The 24,450-nt window shown below is 47.8% G+C and overlaps 2 protein-coding genes across 3 annotated transcripts in view; one reads left to right on the plus strand and one right to left on the minus strand.

Moving 5' to 3' along the window:
- Window positions 1–24,450, minus strand: part of LOC310669890 (tigger transposable element-derived protein 1-like) — a 406,885-nt gene that overhangs the window by 214,578 nt on the left and 167,857 nt on the right. The gene's annotated exons all lie outside the window — the stretch shown is intronic.
- PCDH19 (protocadherin 19) overlaps window positions 3,985–24,450 on the plus strand; it is a 140,777-nt gene continuing 120,311 nt past the window's right edge. For both annotated transcript variants that reach the window (XM_083424299.1, XM_083424300.1), the window contains exons 1-2: window positions 3,985–7,161; window positions 11,348–11,675. In XM_083424299.1, the coding sequence (XP_083280425.1) occupies window positions 5,015–7,161; window positions 11,348–11,675 (2,475 nt within the window). In that variant the 5' untranslated portion in view covers window positions 3,985–5,014. The remainder of the gene's footprint in view (window positions 7,162–11,347; window positions 11,676–24,450) is intronic.

Consider the following 24,450-nt stretch of genomic DNA (forward strand, 5'->3'; position numbering starts at 1 on the left):
GGAAACGCTGTTTACCTTCCCGCTAGTAAGCGGTCCCTATTTATCTACTTGCACCCGGGAGTGCTTTTGAACTGCTAAGTTGGCAGGCGCTGGGACCGAACAACGGGAGCGCACCCCGCTGCGGGGATTCGAACCGCCGACCTTTCGATCGGCAAGCCCTAGGCGCTGAGGCTTTTACCCACAGCGCCACCCGCTGGGACTTACTCCCAGGTAAATGTGCATAGAGTTGCAGCACGCACGACAAATCAGGAAATCCCTTGTTTGAATCTTATCCCCTGGGTGAACTTCTCTGGGTGATTTTGGGCAAACCATCTCAACTGCTTATCCTTGGAGCACTATAGAGAAGATAATGCAACTTACCTGCCCTACAGGCTTCTTAAGTGTTATAAGAAGATATGAAGTGCTTTGAACACTTGAGAGCACCATATAAGTGCTACATATTTTAAGCACATCAATGACGCTCTTCTGGAGCCACCTGCAGCGTGGATGTTATTGTTGTCACTTTCTACTCTATTTTTATGAGCCAGGATGTGTACTTGTCTTGTGGTTTTACTGTGCTCGTGACACCTTGTGTTGTTGTTACTGTGAGATGCTTTGAGATGTTGGGAAGGCGGCTGATAAAATTAACAGAACTTTAGGCTGCAACTCTGTGCATAGCAAAGTGCATTAAAATCAATGCACGCTTAATTTACATTGCATTGCGGCCACTGAGGTAAGGAGTCCTCCCTCCCTCCGAAAAAATGTTCCATCTTTGTCTTTAAACCTCTTGCTGAAAGCAGGATGAAGGATTGTTCATTCTTGTATTATGGTTGCGTTCTAGACACAAGCGATCCCTGAAGCCCACTGGAAGTCTGGTGAATTGGTTTCCTTTGAGGTTTATTTATTCTCTTATGATGCATCCTTACATAAGTGGAAGGTGGTTTGGATGGTTATATATACATAAAAAGTTATGAATCCATTTTATTTTTCACTCATCTCATGGTGCCAGAACTACCAATCTAACAGCTCACCAGAATTGTCCTAGTGTCTGATTATTAGTTTACTTGACCACATTATTGTTGCAGTTATAGAAACACACGGTATAATGTCCTTTTACACTTTAATCATGCATTTCCTTTTTTTCTTTTTACAGTGGTAGCCTAATCACTCTCTGCTATTTCCAAGAGAAAATTTTGATCGTATAAGCTAAGATGCAAAGAAGGACCAAAAATATCTTTATATGTTTAGAGTCCTCAAGAGCTTCAAAACTCTTGTTTGTTCTAGTGTGGAAAAAATACCTGCACTGTGGGGCAGATGGCTAGCAATTAACCCTCCCATTTGTTCCCTTTAAATGCCTGCATTCTCTTTCATTCTTAAAGAAAGGGCCAGAATTGAAATATACAAACCACAGAAAGCAATATACTGAGCCTAACTAAACTAAAATCAAACAGAAAGAAGTCCAGACAAGGCCCTTGTTCAGTGAAATCAATTCCCAAGGCAGTCTGATTGATTTATAAGCATACTTTTCGGTTTCATTGATTTAAGGATTCAGCTTGTTTGAAAGCAAGTCATGGAAGAGCTCTTACAACCCTGGCTTTCTATTCATCGGTGACCGTAATTAACAAGCACAGACAATGAGGAGGAGGGGGGCTGGAGGAGGTGTCCTCTCTTCTTCTTTTTATAGTGCTAAATTCATTAAGGAGTGCTGACCTCATTCAAGACACATTCCCATGTTTGGGATTAAGACAGATTTGGACAACAGAAATATTTGAGTTTAAACTAAAGCCACTAGCATCCTGCCCACTGCAATAAAGGCAGGGGTGGTCTCGGAATTGGTGGGGTGGTGAGATTTTATTGGACACAACAGTAGTTTAAAAGATGCAAACTTCTAAGTTACATTGAACCCCAAATCAGGTGGGGGAGAAAGGCTATTCAGAGGACATCTCTATTTGCATGGTTGCATCCATGATGGTTTTCCGCAAAATAAAAGGTTTGCCTGTTTATTTTTTCTTGAAGCGCGTTGCGATAGAATAAGCATTACTTGTTGCAGGCAGGCAGGTATCTACTTATAATTCTCCAAATCACCACGTTATCTTTCAGGTAGCCGGCTTCAAACAGCAAAGAGAAGCGTCACAGTGGCGGACCTTGGGGTCTCTAACTCCAGCGGCGCCCTGTGCGACGCCCAAACCCGTCCCCCCTCTTGCGCTCCATTCTTAATAATAGTTGCGCTGCCCCCGAGGCTCTGCGCCCAGTGCGCCCGAACTGATTGCGCTCCCCTAAATTTGCCTGCGAGAGCCAGTATAGTGTCAGGGGCTAAAGGTGTTTGCATGGAAACAGGTTCAAATCTCAGCTAAGCAACGGAGCTCACAGGTGTTTGGGAAACCATTCCTAGAATAGCCTACCTTACAAGGTCGTCGTGTGCTTAATATTAACTCCTGCTGAAAAGCCCTACCGAACACAGTGAAATTTACTTCTGTGTAACAACGCACGGGGTTTGAGCCGAGCGAGCACTTCTTTAGCAACCGACCCCCCCTCCCCCGCCAGCCGCCCTTAGTACTGTCTGCTTTTGCCGATCTCCTTCTCCTCTCTTTCTGCGCCGAAAAGAAGGCTGTTTGTGCGTGTGGAAGCAGGTTAATCATCAAGCAGTTTCCGTGCCCTTGCAAGTTTTAAAGGGAAGGAAAACGTTGCAGGATTTTTGCCCCGAGCAAACTCCCAGCCGTCTCATGATATTTGAACAAGTGCTTTTCACAAAACAGCCTTAGAAAAACAAAACAACAAACACCGATCGCTACAAACGTTAGTCAAACCTACAGGAGGGGGTGGGAAATCACGAAACGAAATGAAATATCCAAATCTTAGATTTGCCCCATCATTATTTCTAAAGGGGTGGTGGTGGTGGGGGGATGACAGCAGAGAGGGGAAGCCAGTTGCCTCCCTGGAGAACCCTGCAGAGTGACTCCTCTTCGCTGCATCCTCGGCGTGCGCGCGCCCACACACGAAAAGGGTACTCTTATCTCTCGCTCCCTTGGGTACCACTCTTGTACATTTCGCCCGCTGGGCCCCGCCCCTTTCCTCCTCGCCGGGCCCCGCCCCTTCGGCTTGGAACGCGCTTCCCCGGGCTCCGATTGGCTGAAGCCCTGCCGTAGCTCGGGACCGGAGCCGCTGTGTCTCTAGCTCGCGTGCGGCCAGCAGTTTGCAGCAGCAGCAGCGGCAGCAGCAATAATAGCAGCAGCAGCAGAAGAAGCAGCAGCAGTGCGCGCCGGGTTGGTGGGGGGAGGAGGAGGTGGTGGTGGAGGAAGGCAGAAGCCGGCGCTTGCAAAAGTCGGGCAGGGGGAGAGGGTAGTGAAATTTAAAATTTGGAAACAGAGAAGGAAGGGAAAAGGAAAGAAAAAAGAAGGGGGAGAAGCGGCGGACCGAGGAGCTGACCCGCTGGAGAGCGATGCAAGCCACTGCGGTCTGGCTGGCCTCTGCAAAGGCGCCCGCAGCCCGCCTGGTGGAGCCGCGGATTGGCTTCCAGAGAACTTAACATTAAAGAGAGACAGAGAGAGAGAGGGGGGCAGCATCCACCAATTTAGCTCTTCTTTGCAAGGGATTCTTATATTTATTCTTCCACCTGGCTTCCTGCTCCACCGGAGCTCCAGAGTTGTCCCCCCGCTCCTCCTCTCCCTCCTCCCTCCACAGTTTGCAAAAGGACGATGAGGTTTGCAACCAAACTTTCCTCGCCTGCGCTTTGTTCCCGTTGGCGACTAGCGGCCCGGAGGATGCCGAACGCGAAATAATCATGGGGAGAGAGAAGAGGAGAAAGGAGAGTCTCCCCGGCGAAGGATTGCAACAGCGGCGCCTTTGATTCTTTCTCCCTCCCCCCCCGCCCTGCTTCGTGCCTCCCGCCCAGCGCAGAGCCGTCAGCGGTGGTTCCTTCTTCCTTTCTACCCCACCCCCGTTTAAACCACGGAATACCATCCACCAGCAGTTCCTCGTTTTGCACACCGAGGTGAGGAGGTGGGTACTGTGATACAGGGTGCCCTCCCCCCCCTTGCTTGTGTTTCCTCTCTCCCCCCCCCCCTTTAGTTTAGCTTGTAATTTGGGGATGACATTGCCTCCGCTTTCTCATCTAGTGCACGGAGGTGCTTCGGCGGCAGTTCTCTAAGAAGACGCTCTCTCTGCCTTCTGATTTTGCCGAGCTGACTCCTTCCCCACCCGCGCCTCCCAGGCCACCCCATCCGCCCGATCTTCCTTTCCCACCCAGGGCCGGTTTCGCTCGTGTGACATGACCGGACAAGGATTTTTGCCTCTGCTAGTGGCCCCTTCCTTACGGCCCCTCCTCCGCATGCCCTAGCCTTACTTTCCGCCTAGCCTCCCTCTCTACATCCCGATTTCAGCCGCTCTTTATTACTGTCATTTTTCTAAAATAATAATCTCCGGGTATCTGAACACCTTCGCCAAGCGGAGGCTTCCCCAGAGAGTCCGCGTTTTGCATAAAGGTCTGTACAATTTTGGGGGGGAAGGGAGTGGAAGTGAAGGAAAGGGGGGCAAGAAGAGAAAGAGATTTGCGCATGCCAGGTGCAAGTAAATTGAGGCGCCTCTCCAATATACAGACTGCACTTAGGATGTGTGTGTGTCTGTGATTCCCCCCCCCCAAAAAAAAAAATTGAATAGAGCTGTGCTGTAACTTAGAACTCTCCTTGACCTGGCTGAGTGGAAGATAAGGATTCAGTGTTTCTCTCCCCTCTTTAGGTGGTGTTGCTTATTCTAGGGACTGAGGCTGAAAGATTTGTGGCAGGGAAGCAAAAAGCAATTAGCTCTTAAAGTAACCACATCCAAAGTCTCCCTTTCCTTCTCCTGATTAACCCCCAGCCACCCACCCTGTCCAGCTCCCCTGCCTCTCCTTCTGATTCGCTCCTTTCTTTCTATCTATCGCTGAAACAAACCCCAAACTAGTAAGCCCAAATCCCTCCCTCTCTCCTCCAGCCGCAAAATCAACAGGCAACAAGAGGGAAGGGGAGGAGGAGGCAGTGGGTGCACTGAGCCGTGAGCTATGGATATTCTGTGCCCACTGCTCCGTTTGCTGCTCCTTCTCTTGTGGACTCGGGCTGGAGCCCTGATCAACCTGAAGTACTCAGTGGAGGAGGAGCAGAGAGCCGGCACCGTCATCGCCAACATCGCCAAAGATGCCCGAGACGCAGGCTTTGTGCTGGATCCCCGGCAGCCCACCGCTTTCCGCGTGGTCTCCAACTCTGCACCACACCTGGTGGACATCAACCCTGGCTCGGGGTTACTGGTCACCAAACAGAAGATTGACCGGGACCTACTTTGCAGGCAGAGTCTAAAGTGCGTGATCTCATTGGAGGTCATGTCCAGCTCCATGGAGATCTGTGTGATCAAGCTGGAGATCAAAGACCTAAACGACAACGCGCCCAGCTTCCCCACAGACCAAATCGCACTGGAGATCTCTGAGGCTGCCAGCCCGGGGACCAGGGTACCATTGGAGAGTGCCTACGATCCGGACTCGGGCAGCTTTGGGGTGCAGAGCTATGAGATCACGCCCAATGACCTCTTCGGCTTGGAGACCAAGGTGCGTGGAGATGGTTCCCGCTTTGCTGAGCTGGTGGTCGAGAAGAGCCTGGATCGTGAGACTCAGTCTCATTACAGTTACATGATCACAGCTTTGGATGGGGGTGACCCACCCAACTTTGGCACTGTGGAGTTGAACATCAGGGTCCTTGACTCAAATGACAACAACCCTCTCTTTGAAGAGCCCGCCTACACAGTGAGCGTGCCAGAGAACGCTCCCCCTGGCACGCCTGTCATCCGCCTCAACGCCACAGACCCTGATGAGGGCACCAATGGGCAAGTGTTGTATTCCATTCACAGCTTTGTGTCTGAAAAGGCCAGGGACCTCTTTCAAATCAACCCCCAGACGGGCCTGATCACGGTCAGTGGTGCAATTGACTATGAGGAAGGCCATGCCTACGAACTGGATGTGCAGGCCAAAGATCTTGGCCCCAGTTCCATCCCTGCGCATTGCAAGGTGACTGTCACTGTGCAGGATGCTAACGACAACCCCCCTCTCATTAACTTGCTCTCTGTCAACAGCGAGTTGGTTGAGGTCAGTGAGAATGCGCCTCCAGGCTACGTTATTGCCTTGGTGAGAGTATCTGACCGGGACTCTGGTGCCAATGGCCGGGTGCAGTGCAAACTGTTGGGCAGTGTGCCCTTCCGCCTGCAAGAGTACGAGAGCTTCTCCACTATCCTGGTGGATGGGCGTTTGGACAGGGAGCAGAGGGACCAGTACAACCTCACCATCCAGGCTAAGGACAATGGGATCCCAACTTTGCAGGCCACCAAATCCTTCACTGTCAAGATCACAGATGAGAATGACAACCACCCTCATTTCTCCAAACCTTACTACCAGGTCATTGTGCAGGAGAACAACACCCCTGGGGCCTACCTCCTTTCAGTTTCTGCAAGGGATCCTGATCTAGGCCTTAACGGCAGCGTCTCCTATCAGATTGTACCATCCCAAGTCAGGGACATGCCTGTCTTCACCTATGTCTCCATCAACCCAAACTCGGGAGACATCTATGCCTTGAGATCCTTCAACCACGAGCAAACCAAGTCTTTTGAGTTCAAGGTCTTGGCCAAAGACGGAGGCAACCCCTCCTTGCAAAGCAATGCCACTATCCGAGTTATTGTCCTGGATGTCAATGACAACACCCCTGTGATAACCGCTCCTACTCTAGTCAATGGGACTGCAGAAGTTTACATCCCCAGGAATGCTGGGGTTGGCTACTTGGTGACGGTGGTCAAGGCAGATGATTATGATGAAGGGGAGAATGGCAGACTTTCCTATGAGATGGCAGAAGGAGATAGAGGATTTTTCGAGATAGACCAGGTCAATGGTGAAATAAGAACCACCAGAGCATTTGGGGAAAATTCAAAGACTGCCTATGAGCTGATTGTGGTCGCCCACGACCATGGGAAAACATCTCTTTCAGCTTCTGCCTTGATTTTGATATATCTTTCTCCATCCTTGGATGCCCAGGAATCCATAGGATCTGTTAACCTGTCCCTGATTTTTATTATCGCCCTGGGTTCCATTGCTGCCATTCTGTTTGTCACCATGATCTTTGTAGCAGTAAAGTGCAAACGGGATAACAAAGAAATCAGGACCTACAATTGCAGGTAAAGTCTGTCTGTTTCTTGGTACCAGAAAAAAAAATAAAGAGAATTTAGTGCCTGGCCTTTATAGCGTGCCATTTAAAACAAAATAAAATTTACTGCAAACCAAAGGAAGGCATCAAGTCGCTCCACATAAAATACCCACGGCCAATTCCTGGCCGACTTTTTTTTTTTTAAAAAAATGTGTTCACACACACCCAAATCCCAGTTAGTGAAGTGGATCTAATACGATGGCTTGGCACAAATTACCCTTAATCTAAAACAGGCCAGCTGGGATCAGTCTTAAATCTGTACTTCGCCTATCTTTGGAAAGTGTGTGTGTGTAGAAGTCCCACACACATCCCCTCCCCAAAGTACATAAAACGTTAGTACAAGAAAAAGAACAAGGGAAGGATTGCAGCTGCCTTTTGGCATGTAGGTGTGGATATATGCTTCTATGGAGCTCTGCTCAGGCTTGGATGTGACAAATTGCTGGGGTGTATTGTTAGGGTGTTTTTTTTTTGAGAATCACTGGAGTGATTCTCCATGGGGGAAGTTTGGGAGTAGGTGCTGTAGTGATGAATAAACCCATACTCACGGCAGTTGCCACGGGTGGACATTGCTTTTTAAGGGCCTCCTCAGTCCTGTCAATAGCCTGTCCCCACCAGATGAGGTCACTGTGGGTGCTTTTTAGAGCTGCACTTGTTTTCTCTGGGAGGTAAGGAACAGGGAGCTGGCAGAACAGGAGATGAAAGAAAGCAAGGTTCAGCTAGAAATGTACCACGGAAGCCTTTTTTAAAATTGTCTTTTTGAGAAAGAGAGAGAGGGAAGGCGAGTGCTAGGAAATTGTGCTGCAGGTTTTGCAAAGAGAAAACAACAGCTAAGCCATCTGTTTTACTCATCACCCCGGCAAAAAACCCCCACAACTTTAAGCCCAATTGATTGCTAAGTCAAAAGGTTGTCCATAGCTCTTTCCTGACACTTAAAATAATGCTGTCTTATTTTTGTTACACTTTTGTTCGGTGATCTTTTTAAGTCCGAGATGCGGGGCTCTGCATGAACCCCCCCCCCCGCCTGTATTTGAAAGCTTAAGATGTGGATTGAAGTCCCCTGAATATGTAACAGCCAGGCGATTATTGTCTGTCTCTTGCTATTCTCTGTGTTGCACAAGTTAGTAGACAAACGCTAACCGCACATGAATATCAATTGGGCGCCATAAAGGAGCAGCTGCGGTGGCTCATAAATGGTTTAATCCTGTTACGAGCGAAATAGCCGTGACTTCTCCGTTCCTTCAGTCCTAAGTCATTTCTGATGGAAGGGATGGAAATTAATTTTGCCCTCTCTATTGAAACATACAAATGCCTCAGGCAATTTGGAGAATCTGGGAGAATGTGCAGCCTTTTAAAGTTTTATTTATACCGATATAATGATGACTGAGAGCTTGGAGTTTCTCTTTCATTCATTTTTACAATGGGCACCAGGGTTTTGTGTGTGCGCGCACACAGATGCATACATACCTGTGTGTGTACATGTGTGTTAGTGTGTGCACATAGGGAAAATCAGCTGCGAAAATAAAACCATTAGATGTACTCTTCTAGGGAGCTACTTGGCTTTTAAATGAGAGCTAATATGCTGAATTTCTTTTCCATCTTGGTCCATTAAGCAAGGGCAGGCACTGAACATAAGCAGGAAAAAAGAATTTACAGTTGTGTCAACGCCACTAACAGATTTGCACTTCTGTATAACCAGTTGGTTTAGTGTGATGGCTCAGGGATTAATGAAGTGTGTGTTAATTAAATCATTGGTCAATAGGAGGAAACTGCACCATCACCACCCTCCAATAAGACAGCAGAACAAATGCGTGCAGGCAAAATTTTAGATTCTGCATTTTCAAACTTGAAAGATTTAGGCAAACACAGCTAAGGCATTTTCATGTGTCTGGATCTCTTCCCCCACACTTGGGGTTTTCGAAAATGTATAGAGATGTACACTGGGAGGAACATTTCTTGACCAGAGTGAGGAACAAACCAGCTTTTTATACAGCCACACCAGAAGAGCTTTGAAAGTGAATGGAGAGAAGCATTCTTGGTGCAACGTATATTTTCCGTGGAAAAGAGCGGAGGGAGGGGTGGAAGGAGATGACGAGTGTCAGGAGCTGGGCAGTGTTCTTTAGTCCCACTGGCTCGGTTCTGATGGCTGCACATCAGCCTGCTGTGTCTGATTTTCAGACCTCCAGTGTGTTCAATTTGGATTCCTATCTCTCTCTTCCACTCATTCTTTTTTTTAAAATCAGCATCTTCTGACATTCATCTCCTATTACCCTTTCCTTTTCCAGTCCACTGTTCTCTCAGTAATCCATTAACCTTGGCTCTAGGGGAGGGTTCTTTAGTTCAGTGGTAGAATAGAAGCTTTTGCAACATGTAAAAGGCCTGAGGTTTAATCCTTGGTATCCCCAGTCAAGCGATTTCAGGTAGCAGGTGATGGGGAAAAGACTTCTCTTTGCCTGACATATTAAAAAGCTGCTGCCAAGCGGAATAGCTCATCCTGGGCTAGCTGGCCCACTGGTCTGACTTGGAATGCAGAACTATGTGTCCCTTTCTTTTGATATCTTTCCACTACTATCAGGAAATTTACATGATAATACCTTGGGAACAGGCAAACTTTCCTTCCTTCCTTCCTTCCTTCCTCCCTTCCATCCTGGGTTGCATTGCTCTTTAAAGTGTCCTATATTTCAGTGAAGCTATATAAATACAAATGTGCCAGGGGAGTTTAATAAAAAGTGCTCTTTCACTCGATGCATGTGATGAGAGGTAAAGATACTTTTTCTGGCTTAGTGTCGTTCGCCACCCTGGTCAAACTCCCCTGCTATCAATTAGGTAAGAATATAAGCAACATCCTTATGTAAGGTGGAAAGATCCTCTCAGGTTACTTCCTCTTGTGGTTTCATCATTACAGTTCCTGGATTTTCAAGCCAGGCAATTCTGAAAGTTAAGTGGACCCCACTTTTGGAAACAAGTATTTTCAGGCCTTGCTTAAAGTTGAACTGATTTCTTTCGGAAGACTGCAGTGCCTGGCATCTTCTCTGCATATCTACATCTGTGTGGCACTGATAACGATACACAGTCCCCAATGGTAATACCAAGCTACGGTTACTTCAATCTAGACTTACTGAGATAACGCTGAATGCGGTCATGTTTTTAATTATTTTTCTGGTCCTTGTTTACTGATAACTCCACTCCTCTGTCTCCCCCACTCTTTACCTTCTTTCCTTGTGTACAAGAGACAAAGCAGACCTACATTCTGTAAACCGATTGAAGGTCAAAAAGATAATTTTCTCCTTCTGAAGCGCAACACCTTTGTCTGCCAAAAAACAAACAAAACAAAAACAGTAGCCAACAGGAATGTTAAGTTTGAAGGGAGCAGGAAAGAGCTGGCATTGAGGGAAAGGTTCTGACTGGCCAGATGCGATGAGGAGAAACGAAACTGAAAAGAAAAGGCAGCCTACAGATGCAATAACATTTTCAAGACGGATGTTGCATCCTGGTCCACAAGTTCACAAAAATCGACTTGCCCACAGAAATGCTTACTGGCCCACCAAACTGCTTTAAAAGGTCACCCGACTTTGTGGCCACTGTTTTACTCACCGCAGGTGACCAGACAAGTGGCTGTTCACAAGTTTGCATTTGATAGTTTTACAACACACCTACAGGGGAGGTCGGGCAATAAGTTTGTGTCAGGTTTATTGCTATTGGGAACCGCAAACAGAACTGCTCCTTTCTCTGCTGGTTTTTTTCTCTCTCCCTGCTTTTCACGTTTTATATTAATCCGTTTAAATAACTTTTCAGATCCTTATTACCAATGGAAATGCATTCACTTTTCACTTCATGGATTTTTACATAAATTATTTTCTTCCCTTTTCTGCAGGCTGAACTATATCTCTGGTAACTAGATATCAACAATTCTAAGCAGCAGACAAAGCCAAGGGAACTTTTTGTGTGTGTGTCCTTATTCCTCACTTGTTGTCTTTATGTGTCTGACCAACAAACTTTATGCCTGTGAAAAAATAAAGACCCTCCGTTATCACAAGAGCCAAGTCGATGACCCTGCAGGTGGATGGGCAACCAGTCCTTTGGGATTCTCTGTTGACTAGTATACAGTCTTTTTTTGAGGATGAAGTAAGATACTCACTTTGCTTTCTTGTGTCCTGCAGAATTGCAGAGTACTCCTATGGGCACCAAAAGAAATCGAACAAGAAGAAAAAAATCAGCAAGAATGACATCCGCCTGGTGCCACGGGATGTAGAGGAGACCGATAAAATGAACGTTGTGAGTTGTTCCTCCCTCACATCATCTCTCAACTACTTTGACTACCACCAGCAGACCTTGCCTCTGGGTTGCCGCCGATCTGAAAGCACTTTCCTCAACGTAGAAAACCAAAACAACAGGAACACGGGGTCCAACCATATCTACCACCACACCTTCACCGGCCAGAGCCCTCAGCAGCCAGATCTCATCATCAATGGGATGCCACTTCCGGAGGTGAGTGTGGAGGGGGCGGGACTTGAGAAATGTTGAGCTTTCCCTCATAAGGGGTGGTGGGCATTGCCTTCATGGTCTGCTTGTGAATGCCCAGCATCATGTGTCTTGACTTTGGTTGGAAGTTGAATGCTGGGTTAGCTGGACCTAGGTTTAGATGGCTTTAAGAAATGTTTTGACATATTCATGGAGGATGAGGAAGTCTGCCAATGGTGGCTAGTGGTCCTGATGGCAATACAGGACTTCCATATTCATGGTCCTCATAGATCACTTGAGTAATAGCTCTTGGGGATGGATAACAAGGGAGTGCTGTTGGCTCCATGCCATGATTGTGGGCTTCCCAGGCCATCTGAAGACTCAGAAATCCTTGATCTGAGGCAGAAAGTAGTTCTTAGGTTCTCACTCTATGACATACTTTAGGACTACAGTGATACCTTGGTTTACAACCGTAATCTGTTCCGGAGGTCCGTTTGTGAACCAAAACAGGTTGTAACACAAGGCACGCTTTTGCCAAATGGGGCCTCCAAATTTTTTTTGTTCGTAATAAAAAAAAAAAGGGTTGTAATTTAAAAAAAGGTTGCAGACCGGGACACGCACTTCCGGGTTTGATGTGTTTGTAATCCAAAACATATGCAAACCAAGACGTATGCAAACCAAGGTACCACTGTACTTGTCTTAAGTGGAGCTGTTGGCGTTGGTTCCTTCCATTAAACCAGGTTTGGAGAACCAATAGCCACCCAGATATTGTTGGACACCAGCTCCCATCAGTCCCAGGAGTAATCCGGACTGATGGGAGTTGTAGTCCAGCAGCAGCCACGGTTCCACAGGCTTCCCACCCTTACATTATGTTGACCCAACAATGTGCATGTGTGCATGTAAAAATAATGTCTAAAGAATTAATTTCGGCTTTATAGTTTGGGGTTTTTTATGTGACCCATCATCATTGTCTTACTGTGGCAGATCTGGATCTTTTCAGGTGTCACCCTGCAACTTAAACAAGAGCATTTACCACAGGTTGTGAATGCAGATTAAGCTTTCTTAATTTAAGTAGCGATTGAATGTTGATATTGCATATTGATATTGTATAATTGGTGGCCAGATGTCACCACGTAAGACACAGATAGGCATGGATTTTCTTCGGGCTACTCTTCCTTTCTTCTGTCTTCATGAAACATGGCTGTCCCTGCTAGTGACATCATCATCATCATCCTGTCCTCATCCTCTGACTCTGTTTATGAACAGGATGTTAATTCTGACTATGTTAGTTACAAATGCATGGTAAAGGAGAAGTGTCTCAAGAAGCATGGGTTTAAAAATAAGTCCATTGCTCCACTGTATTTATTTATTTTAATTTTTATAAATGGAAAGACAAGCTTGGGGTGGGGGGAGAACCCCAATGTTTGCAGAAGTAAAAAAAAACATACAAAACCAAAACACTTAGGGAAAATATCTAAGTGGGGGACACCCTCCCTTCAAACAGCCCAGCGATGGGTGATCGCTTCTATTTTGCACATGTTAAGCTATCTCTGTTTTCTTTCACTAATTCAGGCTACTGAACTGCAAGTTTATTGAGATTTGATCAGAAATTCATCCTGTTAACTGATTAAGGTTGCAATCCTGAGCATACTGACTTGGGAAAAACCTTGATGAACTAAATGGGATTTAGCTCTGAGCTAAAAGGCACTGTCTGGGCTGTGCAAGAAACACGGTTACTCAGCTAAACATCCTTTGATTGATTTGAGCCAGGATGGTACAAGTAACGCGCATCTTACGCTTATTTAACTTATGCAATTGCAGCTTTGCGCAAGGTCCACCACTGATGGGAAACTGCCAGAGTTCTCAGAAGGCAGTGGGAGCGCCTCCTTCCCAAAGCTGAGCAAGCACTCAGCGGGTTTTGAGAAGGCAGCACCAGGCTTTGGGAAGGTGGTGAGAGGACTCTGGGACCAGAGCCTTCAAGCTGCCTTCTCAAGGCAAAACAAGCACGGCCTTTGTAAAGTTGGCACTGGGTTTTGGGAAGGGAGCAGAAGGGCGCATGGGCACTGCCAGAGTAAGGCATGCCATTTTAGGGGAAAAACTCAACTTTTGCAAATTTATTTAGTGAAGGGTCTTAAAAATAAGTTTTTGGGGTGTGATGAATTCAAATCTGCCATTGTTTTTGTGATTGGAAAGCATTAGCCTTGATCAGTCTACGTTTGATGGAGGAGCACACAAACTGCTTTCAGAAAACCAAAGAATTTTAATTTTACCTTCTGAAAATGTCAGATAATGTGAAATAATAATAATAATATGTATCATAACCACGAGTACTTGGCAGTCATTTTTAATGATTTCTGTGCAATCTTACAAACGTGTTTCTTACCAGGCAGAACAAATTTGTATTAATTTAACCAAAATATCTTGAATTCCCAAGTCATTTTCAGCATCTCTCATCTTTGGAATTTGAAAGCTAAAAACTCAACATGCCCTACTGCTAGAGCTCTCACTGCCTTGCCAAATGTAGGCAAGCAGATTTTGGGAAGGTTAAACCAGACTTTGGGGAGGGCTCTGGGACACTACACCTTCTTCCTTAGCAAGCACCCTGAGCTCTCACTCTCTCCAGGCTTTGGGAAGGCAGCGGGAGGTCTCATGGCAGAGGCAGTTTTGGGGTGACACACTTTGGGTTTGCCTGCACTTGGTGCCACACTGCAGGGGGTGCCTCAACAACGCAGTAGAACAGAGCATGAGAAGTGTTGCACAGGGCACTGCTGAAATTTGAGAGCTTGAAGTCCACGACTGCTGTTGGACACTGAGCCCTGGTGCCGCCCCCCCAAAGTGCTCAGTAGGGTTTGGGAAGGCGGATCTGGGCTTTGCGAAGGATGTGGGCTGTGCTCCCTGGACTTTTATTGTGGGAGGGCTCAGGGACACGGCCAGAGCCCTCGCCCTACCATTTCAAAGCCAGGCAAATATTTAGTGGGCTTTGGAGGGTGGCAGAAAGCCATTTGGTGCTGGCAGAGTTCTTACACTCATGGGGCTTTGCATTCTCTGGGCTTGGGGAAGCATTGCCTTCTGAAAGCCAGGCAAGCGCTCTGCAGAGTTTGGGGAGGCGGTACCAAATTGGGTGGTCCAGAGACTCTTGGGCAATGCCAGAACCCTTTCGCCACAGCCAAGCACTTACTGGACTATGGGAAGTCAAGCACTCCTGGGCTTGCCAGAGCTCCTGCACTTATCAGCTGCAAGCACTCACTGGGTTTTGGGAAGTCAGCAGGAGGGCTCTGGCATGAGCTCCCATGCTGCCATTTCAAAGCCAGGCAACTAGAGCTTTCGGACCTCCTTTCCAAAATGGGGCAAGCACTCAGCGGGCATTGGGAAAGTTGGCAGAAAGGCTCTTGGATGCAGGCAAAGTTCTCACACTCATGAGGCTTTGCACTCATTGGACTTTGGGAAGTTCTGCCTTCCCAAAGCCAAGCAAGCGCTCCGCAGGGTTTGGGAAGATGGTGGGAGGGTTTTGGGACTCTGCTAGAGCTCTTAGACCAGAACTCTTGTGCTGCCTTCCAAAAGCCAGGCAAGTTCTCAGCGGTTTTTGATAAGGTGGCACTGGGCTTTAAGAAGGCAGCAAGCTTTGGGAAGCTGGCAGAGCCCTTATACCACCATTTCAAAGCTAGGTACGTGCTCAGCAGGCTTTGGGAAGGTGGAAAGAGGGCTATGGGATGCCCTCACACCTCCTTTCCAAAGTTGAGTAAGCAGCCTTCTTATGTGTGGCCCAGTTCCGGTGGTTGCTGGTTCTACACATTTTTGTGTATATATGTGGACCCACAGAACCAAACTCTCAGGTAAAATGTGAATCACCTGTATAGTGGTTGGACTACTCAGGAGTCCTGGGTTTGAGTCCTTTCTCAGCCTTGGATGACCCCAGGCCAATCATGCTCTATCTCAAACAGGAGCATAGCAAGCTGCCTTCTACTGAGGACATTGCTTCATCTAGCTCGGTATTGTCCACACTGACTGGCAGCCGTAGCTTTCCAGGGTTTCTTGCAGGTGTCTCTCCCAGCCTTACCTGGAGACTGAATTGGGGACCTTCTGCATGCAAAGCAGGTGCTCTGCCTCTGAGCCATAGTGCTACCCACATAGCGTGTCTGGGGAAACCCAGCCAGATGGGTGGGGTATAAATAAATAAATTATTATTATTATTATTATTATTATTGGATGTGACTACATGTGCAGTGTCTCAAACACCTTGGGAGGAGTTCGGATGCAAATTTCAATACTTAAAGCTGCTATAAATAAGGTATTATAAAATCCAAATGAAATTCAAGAGCCTCGTGGTTTGATTACAGGGTTACTTAGGTGAGCATCAGCACTACTTGACGGAACGGGCAGAGCTTTTTCAAATCACAAAGTCGGAAGGGGCATCATGAAGGTCATCAACCTAGGCCCTTGCTCGATGTAAACTTGCGGACAGCTTCCAGTTGAAACTTCTTTTCACATCGCATAGTTAAGCAGTGGAATTTGCTCCCACAAAGGGTAGTGACAACCGCCAACTTGGGTGGCTTTCAAAGAAGACTAGGTAAATTTGTGGAGGATAAAGCTACCAGTGGCTACTGATCCTGATAGCTGTGTTCTGCCTCCACTTTCAGAGGGCAGTAGTGCTTCTGAATGCCAGTTGTTGGAAACCACAGGAGAGGATAGTACTCTTGGGCTCACATCCTGCCCATGGGCTTCCCCAAGGACTGGCCAAAGTGTTAACAGGATGCTGGGTTAGATGAGCTTCTTATGTTCCTAGGACCTGCAATGCAGGCTGCAGCTCAAATCATCCCTGGCAAATGGCTGCCTGGCCATTTGAATGCTCTTTCAGCATAGGAGAACCTATCACTTCCTGAGGCAGCTCTTTGCATTAGGAAATTTCTTCTCCCGATGAGCTGAAGCCACCCAGAGTAGCTGGGGAAACCCAGCCAGATGGGTGGGGTATAAATAATAAAATTATTATGAAGCCTGTTTCTCTGCAATCTCCAGCTCTTGGTTCTTGTCGTGCCCTGTTGAGCAGCAGCCGAGGGAGCTTTCCCTTTATATAATGGCTTGCTTCCAGATGGAAGGACCATTGCTCTAGTGAGTGGATCACACAGATTTGTGCGTAGCAGGCTCCAGGTTCAACCTGTGCCACCTCCACTTAAAATGATCAGACAGGAGAGAATCGAAGAGATGCTCTTTTGCTTGAGGGTCCTGGAGAGCTGCTGTCAGTCAGAGTAGAAAACTCTGGGCTAGGTGGAGAAATAGTCCTCTCTTGGATCAGGCAGCTCCCTACGTTCCACCATGATGATTACGTCATTGGTGGCTGGTGTCCATTGGTACTGGTGGGGAGGAAGGCAGGGAGCCCGAGCAGTCAATGACAAGCAGATCCAGCTAATTGTAGTTGTGACCCCCATCTTCTTCCCTGCTGGATCTTACACTGAGACTAAGGGGGGGGGGGAGCTGACAGGTTGTGCTGCCACACCCTTGACTGGTTGTAGGTAAGGAGGCTGGCAAATGAGGGCTAGGTGGACTGAGGTTGGTGGACCAGTCACCATTGATGTATCAGGTGTCTCTAACACATCACATAAAAAAGGAAGAAAAGTATGAAAGCCGTTGCGGATTTCAGTGAAATGAAGCCAATTTCCCCGAGGGTGATTTTCCTACATCTGTCCTTTTTATATTTGAACGATGAAATGTCTTATTATTATTTTCCTTGCTTCACCCCTTCTTGGGAGGGGAGAAAACACCCACATGCTGTGAAACAGTGAAGCTTTTATCATGAGATAAGCCATTTTCTTCGCTGCTAGGAGAACGAAATGCACATGGATTTGTGCTCACAACCCTTCTGTTGGGCATCCTTGACTAACGCTGGTTTGTTGCTCTTTGAATTATTATTTGGTATTAAGTAAAACAATCAAAGGTTTTGTCATGTTTCCTGCTTTAAACAGAATAACAAAGCTGAGAAGCTGTTGAAATATTTATGACCTGCTCCGCTCCGCTCTTTGTTTTTTGTCTTTTTTGGTAAATGCAGGTGACTATGGATTTACTTCTTTGTAAGCAGGTACACTGATGATGACTTTAGTTTTTTGGCGGGTGATGAGCCCAGAGATTTATCACAGGCAATGTCTGCCCGATTTCTAGTGGGAAGAGGTTCCATAGAGTTGGTCCCACTACACTGATGACACAACTCTTGGTCCTTGCATAATTCCTCTGTAAAGGCAGATACAGTAGTTCTTTCACCCCTTCACTCTGGCACCAACAGCAGCAAAATCACTCCCCTTTATGCCCTTTAACTGCTGTCTCCTCTACATAGATGCTTAAGGACAGGTCTGATAAAGCTTCTCTGTTGTCCAAGGAGCCCCTTGCCTGTGTTTTGTCTCACATGAGGTTGAGTCAGATGATGGAGCAAATGCTGTTGGCCAAGGGCTGCCCATGTGGTGACTTCAAGATATTGTTGGGACCACAATTCCCACTAGTCAGGGATGATGGAAGTTGTAGTACTTTTGAAGGTCAACATGTCTGCTTTTTCTGCTGTTGGCCCGTCAGCCCTTAAACAGTCATGGCTTCTCCCAAGGAATTCTGAGAGCTGGAGTTTGATAAGGATGGTGAGAGTTGCCAGGAGACCCCTGTTCCCCTCACAGAGCTACAATTCCCAAAGTAGTTTAATAATAAATCCCCCTTCCTAGGGAACGCTGTGCATGAGGGTCATAGAGGTCTCATAATTCTCAGCACCCTTAACAAATCATAGGATTCTTTGTGAGATGCCATGCCTGTTTAATGTAGTATCAAAGTGCTTTATGGTGTGAATGTGGCCATAAACCCTTTAATTCAGGCATGGGGCATATTAGGCAGGCTTTGCAGTTTCAAACATTTTTAGCTTTGTTTAGTAAATAAAATAGATGTGCTAAATCAGAGCACTCCCTAAGGCATCAGAAAAAATTTCCAATGCAAATTAACCTATGCAAACCTAACTTGCATAGGCTGTTTTCCCCCCAATTGTTCAGCCTCCTGGCACCAGGTATATCAGACCAGTGACTCAGGCTCTGAACATCTGATATATCAGAGGCAGATGGATTGCATGCAGGTGCAGCCCGAAGTCAGGCCAGGTGTCAGGCAGTCTGTCTCAGCACAGAAAGAAAGCCAAGCTCTCCCAGCAGCTGCAAGTTGCTAGGTTGCTGGTCTTGCAGTCCATTAGGATTAACAGATAAGCCCTTGGACACCACCTTACTTTCCTACATTGCAGAGTGTTAAACTAGATGATCCTCAAGGTACCTTCCAACTCTACAGTTCTAGGATTTTCCAGGTTAGGGCAGGGGGTGTCATGGGATGCTGTAGCACTCACTCTGCTAGGATGGCCTGGATTTGTTCCCTCTGTTGACTGGTTGACCCAGTGGCACTATGGGGGGTTGCCCTGGTGGTAACCATCATTATTTTTGTGGGGGTTTAAAGAAAAGGAGAGAGAGAATGTGTGTATTTATGAGAACCAGCTGCCAAAGTTCTTTTGTCTTAATATTTTGCATGGAACAGGAGCAGCAAATACAGTGCCCTCCATATGTTGTTGCACTGCGGCTACCATCATTCCCAACCATTGGCCATTCTGGTTGGGACTGATGGGAGTCTGACACCTTCTCTACGCAGCTTTTTGCAAATGCAAAGGACACGCTTCTTTGCCCTTGCTATTGAGATGCATGTTTTGAAGACCCACCCTATGGCTGTGACTGATTTAGTTGTTTTTTAGTACTGCATTTTGAATTGTTTGTTTCCTGGGACCTGCTGGTGAAGGTTGGGTACCATCACCACCATCACCACAACCATATAAAAAGTTGCCCTGATATGATTTGAAGAGCACTACTACAACACAACACACATATCTTTCTCTGGGTCTGCACTGCAGTGTGGACATTCACAAACCATGCTTTGCGGTTAGATCTATTTCTAGAAGAGCCAAAGTGGCACGTTGTTTTCCAGCATCTGTCAGGGCAAATGGGGCACTGCCCCGCCAACCCCAGCCTGCCCTCAGCCACCCCACTCCCAGCTGCTTGCCTTCTTCCTCACATACAACCCTAGGGGTGGCATTGCCTGCCAGCTTCCCACAGTTGCCTTTGTAGAACTCAGGCAGAAAATGGGAACAGAATGAGCTGGCTGTGCCTGTCATCGCCTCTGGCTCCACCTACTGTTGGCCTCCTGCCCTGCCTGTCCCAATGGGCACCATCCTCTGCTGCTGTTTTCTGTTCCCTGAGAGGCTTAGGAGAAACAGCGCCGATACCTTGAGAGAAATGCTGTTTTCCATCCCTCCGCTCCAACAGAGCTTTTATGCTTTCGCTGGTTGCATATGTGACCACAGGTTTGTTTGCATATGGATTGGAGATGGAGATTAAAGCATCCAGATAAACACCGGGATAAATCAACAAGGTTTTACCTTGTTTTAAAAAAACAAAACCCAACAGCTATGAATTTCCCTTCACTTCCCTCCTTTGCCTCTCTTTCTGTGGCTAGGTGTGCACAGTCCCTCAGGTAAGATGGCAGTAGACCTCAACTGCAGGCTGTGACGGGCTCTTAGAAAGCTCCCACCTGTCCCACATAGGTGTTATGTTCTGGAATGACCAGGAAGGTTTGGAACCCAGGTTGGTGGGAAGGGATGTAACTAGGTGGTAGGGCATCTGGTTAACATGCGGAAGGTCCTGGGTTCAATCCCTGGCATCTCCAGGGAAGGGCTGGAAATGCCCCATCTGAAATCCCAGAGAGCTGCTGCCAGTCTGTGTAGACAGCACTGAGCTTGATGGACCTAGTGGTCAGACGTGGTTCAAGGTAACTTTCTGTGTTCTTAGCAGGGAGGATCTGTAACCATGGGGTCTAAGAAGCTTGGTGATAGAGCATCTGCTCTGCATGCAGAAAGTCTCAGATTCTATCCCTGGCATGTCCAGGTTGGGCTGAAAGGGTCCCCTGTCTGGAATCCTAGACAGTCATAATCAGCCAGTGTGGACTGTAGTGAGCTGGTTGAACCAGCGGCCAGAGTCAGTGTGAGGCATTTTCTATGTCCCTAAGCTGTTTGTGCACCTACTTCAGAGGGAGAGGGGAAAATGTGTCCCTTTCTGCTTGGTTCTTTCCTCACCTCTCCCCCTAAGAACTACCTTCTCCTCCCTGGCAATCATTCCCCAGTACCTGTTGCTATTACTTTCCCCACTATTTCCTCTGGCTTATGAATTTTTCCCTAGCTCTGCATCTTTGTTTTGGGAACTGCGGCATATAAATAAGACCACAATAAGAGCCCTGATGGATCACGCCAGGAGCCCATTTACTCCAGTGTTCTGCTCTCGCAGTGGCCAACCAGATGCCTGTAGGAAGCCCATAAGCAGGACTTGAATGCGAGAGCATTACTCTCCCTTCTTGTTGTTTCAAGCAACGGGTGGTGGAGGTAGCTGGGCATGCAACTGTTAAAAACTCAGGAGGTGGTGATGGTAGTGGCATCGGCATCAAGTGTAATACTCCTGGGCAGAAACGGTAGGGTAGAATGTCCTTTTTTTCAAAAAGCAATGTCCTCTATCCTTCATTACTTAATGCAATTTGTGATAATTGCTGTTTTTCTGCTTGGTGGGTCTGCAAAACAAAGAGGAACAGCGGTAGTTTAATCCCCACTGAGGTGGTCTCTCAGTTGAAGTTAATGTGGGAGTAGACTGGTATTAAAAGGCAGGTGTGAGCATGCTCATCTGAGCGTTAAAGTAAGCAGCGTTAAAGTAAGCACTGTTGCGTGGTTATAGAGCTAGCATAGCAGAGTGGCATAGGAACCAACTCCACTTACTTGGGAGTAAGCTTCAATATAATGTTCTCCCGAGTGAGCATGGTTAGGACTGCACTGTAAGAGAATTATCTGCAGTGCGTACTTTCTGCCTGCTTTCTACTGGCTTAAGTGTCATGGTTTTCCAGTGCTGGACCGGATCATAGTTTGATGAGCAGTTCTGAGAATTCTGTTAAGGATCCCTGGGCTCTTCAGAAAAGCCCCAGTTCCCAGTGCTCCCAGGACAGTGGAGATGATGATCAAACCAGTTTAAGGCTGTTGTCCTGACCCTTCTTGCATGACAGCAAGCCCCATTGAATTCAATAGGACTTACTTTGGGGTAGATATGGTTAGGCTCACCAACAGAGTAAGTTGAGGGGCTTTGGTTGAAATCTCACCTGAACTGGGTTGAAATCATTAGGGGGTTTTATGCCAGCCGGTATGTCACCTGGCACCCATGGGCAACTGCCAGGGCCCACTGGAGTTGCCACTCTATGTGCTTTTCTATAGGCTTATCTGACTGCTGTGGTGGGAAGTAGCTTACCTTTGTGATTCTCCTACAATACCTTGAAAATAATACTCATTTTAATATGGCTCTGTAGCATCTGGAGATGCCCATGACTGGGGTGGGGAGTGGGGAGTAGTTGACGAGGAGACCGAGCGGGCAGAGATGGGATGGGAGATAAAATGAGTCCACCACTGGGCACTTTGCCGGAGGCCCCCTCGAGCTCATTCCCCAGCAACATGGGAAGATATCACCACCCACACCTGTACAGGAGTTTTTGAAGAACAGCCGAGATGAAAGGAGGTACTGATTGCTCATGCTGAGTTGAGATTTCTGCCCCTTTCCCTACTCTGACTACATTTTCCATAGCTTTCTCTGTTTCGATTATGTTGTGCCAAGTTCCACCCTAGAAAGCTCCAAACTCGCACAGTCTTGGCCTTTTCAAGGTTACCTACTCCGAGTTGGTGCCAAGGCAACTTCTGCATCATTGCACAAATGCCCAGAGCCAATAGTGAGTGCAACAGCCTGTAGCTGCTGGGAGTGAGGGAGTGTCTAAAATGCAATTAACAGAGTACAGCAGATGTAATATAGCACCGTTCCAGAGAATTAAAGCTCCGTTTCGCTGCCGGTGTTGATATGAAAACCATAATGTGGTTTTTCCAACTACACATGAATGGCATTGACCTGTGAATAATATCGGTTGCTGTTATATTACCGTATTTTTCGCCCTATAGGACGCACTTTTTCCCCTCCAAAAATGAAGGGGAAATCTGGGTGCGTCCTATGGGGCGAATGCAGGCTTCGCGGACCTCTCCGCAAACAGCAGGAGCGCTCCCGCTGCTGGCGGAGAGGTGCCTGCATGCTGAAGCCTGCGTGCGCTGAGCTCAGCGCGCCCAGGCTTCGCGGACCTCTCCGCTAGCAGCGGGAACGCTCCCGCTGCTGGCGGAGACGTGCCTGCATGCCGAAGCCTGCGCGCGCTGAGCTCAGCGCGCCCAGGCTTCGCGGACCTCTCCGCTAGCAGCGGGAGTGCTCCCGCTGCTGGCGGAGAGGTGCCTGCATGCCGAAGCCTGCGCGCGCTGAGCTCAGCGCGCCCAGGCTTCGCGGACCTCTCCGCTAGCAGCGGGAACGCTCCCGCTGCTGGCGGAGAGGTGCCTGCATGCCGAAGCCTGCGCGCGCTGAGCTCAGCGCGCCCAGGCTTCGCGGACCTCTCCGCTAGCAGCGGGAACGCTCCCGCTGCTGGCGGAGAGGTGCCTGCATGCGGAAGCCTGCGCGCGCTGAGCTCAGCGCGCCCAGGCTTCGCGGACCTCTCCGCTAGCAGCGGGAGCGCTCCCGCTGCTGGCGGAGAGGTGCCTGCATGCGGAAGCCTGCGCGCGCTGAGCTCAGCGCGCCCAGGCTTCGCGGACCTCTCCGCTAGCAGCGGGAGCGCTCCCGCTGCTGGCGGAGAGGTGCCTGCATGCGGAAGCCTGCGCGCGCTGAGCTCAGCGCGCCCAGGCTTCGCGGACCTCTCCGCTAGCAGCGGGAGCCAGCACTGGGCTCCCACGGCTTGCAGAGAGCTGCCTGTTTGGGGGCTGGGGTCGGGGGAAGCTCGGGCTTCCCCAACCCCGCGCCTGGGGGGGAAATAATTTTTTTCCTTTATTTCCCCCCCAAAAAACTAGGTGCGCCTTATGGGACGGTGCGTCCTATAGGGCGAAAATTACGGTAGTTGTTGTGTCAGTCCTGGATTCAGATTATATATACTTCACAACTGTATTGGGCAAAAAACACAGCAAGCTTTTGAGTTGCACAGAATCCTTCAGGTGGGATTAAGAAGAGGAAAACCAAACTGTATAAATAGAACAGGAGAAGCTTATGCGTGTGTTCTAACTGCAGAACTTCAAGGCACTACCACCAATACTGAGTGGTTTTGCGATGTGTAAATCTAATGGATTCAACACCCAATCCAACTATTTTTCCTTGGAAGTGTGTCCCCTCAGTTTTAACAGGGTTTGGATCATTTAGAGATGACCTGCGTATGTAGCAGGGCCACACAGCACAACTTGGCCTATATGCCAGAAGTCAACATGTTCTTGGGAGCACACGATTAAATGTATTTCTGATTTTCTGTGAAAAATGCTCCCTGCACCTTTGCAAATTATAACGTCGTGAGAAGAGTTCTAAGCCAGCTTTCTCTTATACATACAACTTTTCCATTGGCATAAGGACCTTCTTCTTCTTCTTCTTCCATGGGAGAGCATTTAGAGGTGCGACGTCATCTGCCTGCAGCCTGTTGTGGCATAGACCAGGCAGAGTGGGATTGCGCGATTCTCTTGCATGTGTAGATGACATGCTTTGCACATGCTAGCATGTTTAGGACCACAGCCTGAGTTGTTTAAAAACCAGAAGTTGATTCCCAAATTGATTCAAAATCTGTAATTGTTTGATAACACTGGGAAGTGGTCACTCTCATTGGGGTTTTAAGCATGTTCAAGTAACTGTTTGCATGAATGCTGTCAAAAGTAACATAAAATGGCATC

Source organism: Podarcis tiliguerta, assembly GCF_965153285.1.
Source record: "Podarcis tiliguerta genome assembly, chromosome: Z".
In the NCBI taxonomy this organism is placed as follows: domain Eukaryota; kingdom Metazoa; phylum Chordata; class Lepidosauria; order Squamata; family Lacertidae; genus Podarcis; species Podarcis tiliguerta.